The following is a 6,407-nucleotide window of genomic DNA, read 5'->3' as shown; positions in this document are numbered from 1 at the left end:
GACCGGGACACGAAGGCCCCCAACGGACCGCGGCCCCCAGTGTGCGAAAGGGGAAAAAAAAAAGGGGGGGGGCTCTGAAAAAGGAAAGGTGGAGGTTAAAAAGATGGGAGTTTGATTTTTCAATTTTCTTCCTTGATGTCTTTTTTTCCCCACCCCGATTTTTCAGATCTCCCTTTTCTTTCTTCTGTAGTTTCTTTCCATTTTTGTCTCTTCTTTTTTTTCCTCTCTTTTCCTTTCTCTCTTTTCCTTTCTCTCTTTTCCTTTTTTTCCTTTTCCCCCCTTTCCTGTCTTTCCCTTCTCTTTTTTCTTCTCCTTCCTTTCGCTTTTTCTCTTTTCATTCTTATTTATTTCTCATTTCTTCTTTTTTCTTATTTCCTTTTTACCATTTTCTTCTTCCCTTTTTCTTTTTCTTCTTTCTCTTTCTTCCTCTTTTTCCCTCTTTTTCTCTTTCTTCCAAAATAAAATAAAATAAAACAAACCCCACCGCGTCCACAAAGACCCCAAGATTTTCAGCAGCAGCGAACGACAAAAGCCAAGACCGAACCCGCAACTTCGCGCTCATTTTTACCCTTTTTTTGTAGGACGCAGCGGGGCAAAATCCCATAGAGACCCCACGGATCTCCTGAGCTGAAAGGAGCGGTGTCTGCAGAGGAGGGGGGGAAGACCTCCGAGGGCTTTTCCTCAGGAGTTGCCGTTGCCGACCCAGCTCTGTCCCTCTCCCCACCCTGCCCCAGCCCACCCAGCCACAGTCGCATCCACAGGTGGGGATGAAGCTTCAATCCGCCCCCCGGGGCCGCTTTGAGGAGCCGCTGCTTTCCCGACGTGATCATTGCTTCCCCCCCCCACCACCACCACCCCTTTCAGTTTGGGGTTTTGCGACTCAATGCTTTCTTTGGTGGCCGAAGCCGCGGCAGAAGGAGCGGCGGTGCTGATATTCGGTAACGAGAAAAAGAGGAATTCTCGATTTCTTGCGGATTTCTTAAGCTGATCTCTTTGCAAGAAGGAAAAAACGCTTTCCTTCTTGGCAGTGCATGAGCTGCTCTGCCCTTTGGGTGACAGTGCTGAAGGTTTCCCCCGGACGAAAACTTTTAGGGTAAAACGGAGAGGAACAGGAGGGAGAAAGGCAGCTCTGTGTTTGCACCACAGGTACAAGCAATTATAAAAGCGCATAGCCCGATCATTTCTGAACATTTACACACACGTGGGCCTCGGTGTATTAACTCCAAACTTCTCCACGTTGAAGCAACCCTCCATTTCCACACCCGCCTGTCCATACCCTTCTGTATGCCCACTCCTCTTGCACCCAAAGGCTCTCCCTACGATCCCTCTCCATTTCCAAACTTCCCCTTTGAGCTGCTGACTTGAACCCCCATCCCAAATCCCCATCAGCACTGTGTGAGAAGGCAAAGCTGAACCCAAAGAGACCCTTTTCTCCCCACCCTTTACAGTTATTTTTTTCTCTTTTCACTCCTTGCTTGTCACGATCATACCTTCCCTGCACCCTGTCTATAGGTTATATATAGGTTTAGGTACAAAGCTGTACCTATTACAGAGGTTAGGTAGAGGTTACACAGAACATAGGTTTTGTCTTTTTGGTTTACACTGTGGTGGGTGGCTGCAGGAATGTGCATGGGACACAAACTATGAGCAAGGCCAGGCTGAGGGCCTGAGAGGTTCCCCAGGTGTCCCCAATGGAGTTTTTCTGCCCTCAGACCTCTAAGGAAGATGTGGACACATCATTACGGGACGGTTTGAAGCTGAGCCCGTGTTTTTCCACCCGGAATTACTCCTCCGTGCTGCTCTCCGTTCTCCCTCCCCTTCTCCCTCCCTCGTCCCCCATCCCTCCCTCGATCCCTTCTCCCCCCCTCTTATTTTTTTGTATAATGCACAGGCTTGTACCCGCCTGTCACGTGCTGGGGAGGTTTCCTCCCTCCTCCTCCGACTGCAATAAAAGTATTTTCGCAATTTCTGCAGCCACGGTTTATTAGGGCTGGGCTGGAGAATTTTTTTTATTTTTTTTTCCTGTGGGTTTGTCTGTGTGGTGTGTGTGTGTGTTTTTTTTTTTCCCCCTCCTTCTCCGTCCTTTTTCCCCCACGCATTAACCAATGAGGCCGGCTCTACCCGTTGCGTCAGGGCAGCCCGGCGGGGCAAGGCAGCTCTCGGCAGCTCTCAGCCTTTTAAAAAGATCCGGGGACCCCCCCCCCTCGGGCAGTACCCGGGTGAAGTCGAGCAGCTTCTCTCCATGCCCCGGCCCCCGCGCCGCCCCGCATGCAGCCCCCTGGCCTCGAGGGGCTCCTGGCTGCCGGCGGCTTCGCAGGCGGTCAAGGCAGGATCCTGCCGCCCCCACCGGCCCTCGGTTGCCCTTCGCCTCCCCCCGGGATGAACCCCGGTTACCCGACTGAAGAAGCGGCCAAGCCGTGCCTTACGGCCCCCCCTGGCCCCGCCGCCCCGCCTGGTCCCACCGCCTCCGCTCCGTTGCCCTACGGGTACCTGGGTGGGGGTTATTATTCGTGCCGAGTCGCCCGCAGCGCTCTCAAAGCCGGCCCGACTCAGGGGCCGTTTCCCCCCGACAAGTACCTGGACCCCCCCCACGGGCAGCGAGGACTTCCAAAGCCGTCCCGCAGAGTTGGCTTTCTACCCCGGTTACGGTGCTCCATATCAGCCTGTGGCCGGATACCTGGACGTGTCGGTGGTGCCGGGGCTGGGCGGTCCAGGAGAGCCGAGGCACGAAGCGTTGCTGCCCGTGGATGGTTACCATCAGCCCTGGGCTCTGGGAGGCAGCTGGAGCGGTCAGATGTGCTGCCCTAAGGATCAAGGCCAGGCCGGCTACCTCCTGAAATCCGCTTTTGCAGGTAAAGTCCGTGGGCTGGAGACGCGGAGGGGCTGTGAGAGGGGTGGTTGGGAGAAAGGCTTAACGTAGTTTGCTCAAATAAGGCTTATAATAACCCACTGGAAAAAAATGGTGCTGTCGACCAAAAGCTCTTCACTGTGAGCAAGAGGGAGGCCAGGCTGCAAAAATAAGAACTAAGATGAACGATGTCCTTTGCAGCTCGGGCAGTGAGGCGATCGGTGACATAACCCGAAGGCAGCAGTGGGAATGGGGAAAGAGAACGTGTTATTGCTAGGCTGCCTCACGTTGGTGGTCGTTACCTGGACCCTCAAAATAATTACAAATAAATAAATAATAATAAAAAAAGATAAGTTTAGAGACGAAAAATAACGTATAAATATGTTCAGAGACGAAAAAAAACAATCTGTAAGTATGTTTAGAGACCAAAATTAAGAACAAGGTATAAATTTAGAGGAGAAGGACAATGTATAAGTAAGTTTAGAGGAGAAGGACAATGTACAGATAGGTTTAGAGGAGAAAGACTATGTGAATAAATGCAGAGAAGAAAAAATAAGGCTTAAATAAATGCAGAGGAGAGAAACAAGATTTGAATGCATGTAAAGAGGAAAAGCGTGTATGAATAAATGCAAATAGGAAAGATAACCTTTACATTTCGTTAGGGAATACACTGTAAGTAGATAGGAAGACTAGAGGGAAGGACTGGGGTAGTAGAGGGGAAGGTGCTGCTGCCGGATTTGGGGGTCCCGGGTGCGTTGTGCCCCCCCAGCCCGGCCCCGTTCAGCCCCATCTCTCCCAGACGCCGCCGCTCCGTTGCCCCCCGACGGCTGCGCCTTTCGCCGGGGCCGCAAGAAGAGAGTCCCGTACAGCAAGGGGCAGCTGAAGGAGCTGGAGAAGGAGTACGCCAGCAGCAAATTCATCACCCGAGACAAAAGGAGGAAGATCTCGGCAGCCACCAACCTTACGGAAAGACAGATCACCATCTGGTTCCAGAACAGGAGGGTGAAAGAGAAAAAAGTCGTCGCCAAAATCAAAAGCAGCAGCGGTGCACAGTGAGAACCACAGCCATCCCAAACCGCAGCCCCAAAAGGTCCCCGGCGCTCCGGCACGTTGAGCGGCACCGGGAGGGGACTGAAGCATCGTCCTCACGGGGCAATGAAGGGTATTCTGTTCCCGAGGGGCAAAACCCATCGGCAGATGAGGGAACCGCACGTCGGAAAGGGCAATGCTCCCATCCAGGACTACGTACAGTTTGCCTTTTCTGCCTTTACCACGTCGTGTTCGCTTCGTCTCCCTCCGTCGCTTTTGTTCGAACTGCATCAGCAGCGCGCTTTCTTTAAAAAAAAAAAAGCCTAATTGCATTAATTAACCCCGAACGCAACTCCTGTCTCGTCTGCGTACGGCGGGCCGGGTGGGGGGTGGGGGAGGGCGAACTGCACACGGATTTGTTCTGCAAGGCAAAAACCCGAGCTTAGAACCTAGAATCCAGGCAGGAGCATCCAAATGCTCTTCGAAGGAGGAAATCCATGCAGTCCAGGTGTGCTGTAGGGAAACGCACGCACGTTTCTTGCTTGAGCGGACCCGTATTCACAGCCGTTGCTGCAGGCACCCACCGCGTTGCTGTTATGTATCAGAGATGCACATAGGTGTGCAAACGCACACGGTTAGGATTGCGCCTTATTTTCCCTTTCCCAACCTACGATCTTTGTGTCTGCGTGTCGATATATATACCCAGATGTGTATTCGTATGCATGTACACATGCAGTATGGTACCGGCTGTGTGGATATAAATATATATGCACGTGTTTGTATGCATACATACAATACATGTATGCTCGTGGCTATCTTTTGATACGAGTAAATGCAATTTGTATAATTCCATACACGATTTCGTTTGTACTAATGTTGTACCCACCTCCTCCTAACAACGCTGATTTATAGTGATATGTTTCATAGCATGTGCTGAGATAAACCCCGCGTCATACAAAATGATACTGGTGAATAATAAGAAACGCTGTGATCCTTTACATCAGAATAAATAGGGTGTAAGTACTGGAACCCGCTCTCCTCTTCTCCTTTAGGTGTGTTTGACGGTGGAAGGGAAGGGCTCGGCGCATGAGCCCGCATTCACTGCGTGCCGTTTAGGGGCAGCAGCGCCGGGTTTAAAGCTCCTGTAAACCCCAAACAGCCTCGGAAGGGCGAATAAACTCCAGGACCGCTACCACGGCCACCAGCCGCGTTGGTTTGCCTTTTCTTTCTGCCTTTTCTTTTGTGAATGCAGTGCATCGAACGGCAGCTTGCTCCAACTCGTGAGCCTTGCAAGCAGCGATTTGCACTTCTTTTTTTTTCTTTTTTCTTTTTTAAAAGTCATTTTTAAAGTATTTCAGGCATGGGCTGCCCTCATTTTTCTGCTCGTTTTCCCGCACGTACTTCCGAGCTTCGGCGTGACGTCACTCCACCATGACGTCACGAGAGGGGAGAGCCGATGGCTTCGTGCTGAGCTTTGCGAGCGGTGACGCAGTGAGGCTGGAAGAGCTCAGTGAATCCCCTTGGGAGGACGTCGGGGCTGAGGGAAATCACAACAAACTGATATAAAAGGAGGAAAATAGGCAAGATAAGGGACTTTTCCAACACGAGTGATTCTATATGGGCGGTGGAAGGGCAGAAAAGCTCCTCCGCCTTCTGACAACTGCAGGGATCAGTTAAATTTTGCTTTTCCCCATCTGGATCCTGCTATGAATTGCTCTCCATACTGAACCATTTTGTTTGTTTGCTTGCTTGCTCGTGTTTTACAGTTTTTGGCTGGAGGGGTGGCTCAAAGCTTCCCATCTCTGCCTTACAGCTCCATCCCTTCTGTGCAGGAAAATGCCTGGAAATGTTTTGCTGCTTTCCTAAACGTGGTAGGGACTGAGAATCTCCAAATCTCTCAATTTCTCTCCAAATCCTTTATCCCTGTGTTAACCATTGAGTCCACCAGCCCTCATCTCTGTGCCTGCAGAGGCCATAGAGCAGAGGCAGCTTTGCCCGAGAGGAAGCAGTCACTTGGATGTTCCCCAAAGATCAGCCTATAATCCAATAAAATAATAAAATAATAAATAAAAAATCAATCTGACCGCGATCTTCAGCGTATCTGAAAGCAACTTCAAAAGAAACCAGGGCTGTTTATAGGTTTGGAAATGGATGCTCTCCTCTATGGCGCGTTAAGGGTTAATCCTTTTAGTGACATCTTCCTTTTTCCCATCCTTTCCCCCACATCTGGGCTCTTTCACCGATGTGGAGCGGGCGATAACCAGAGCCCCAACCCCCCCACCCCCCCTCCCCAGCCCGGTCAGGACTGCTTGACCCTCCCCCCCCAGTGGCGAGACTGGGGGATTCGTGCTCCCCCCCCCAAGCGCCTGTCCTCAGTTCCGGCCCCAAATCCGAGGTGGAAAATGCGGATGGGAAGGGGAGGAGGGAAGTCTCGGGTAGAGCTGTAAAACCTTTACACGGCGGCCTCAGCAAAAGGCGAGAAAGCCCCGACATCCTCGTAAAACGCCGGGAAGGAGCCGCTGCCGGGGGG

General features: G+C 51.5%; 1 protein-coding gene across 1 annotated transcript; it reads left to right on the top strand.

The window, feature by feature from the left end:
• The first annotated feature begins 2,268 nt into the window (after window positions 1–2,268).
• On the top strand, window positions 2,269–3,904 carry HOXB13 (homeobox B13). The gene is given in 3 exon segments (XM_042886912.1): window positions 2,269–2,585; window positions 2,587–2,852; window positions 3,648–3,904. Coding segments are annotated over 3 exon segments (840 nt in total).
• The last annotated feature ends 2,503 nt before the right edge of the window (window positions 3,905–6,407 follow it).

Source organism: Lagopus leucura, unplaced genomic scaffold (assembly GCF_019238085.1).
Source record: "Lagopus leucura isolate 7727_CA_CO unplaced genomic scaffold, USGS_WTPT01 Super-Scaffold_100066, whole genome shotgun sequence".
In the NCBI taxonomy this organism is placed as follows: domain Eukaryota; kingdom Metazoa; phylum Chordata; class Aves; order Galliformes; family Phasianidae; genus Lagopus; species Lagopus leucura.
This window is presented reverse-complemented; position numbering and strand designations above follow the sequence as displayed.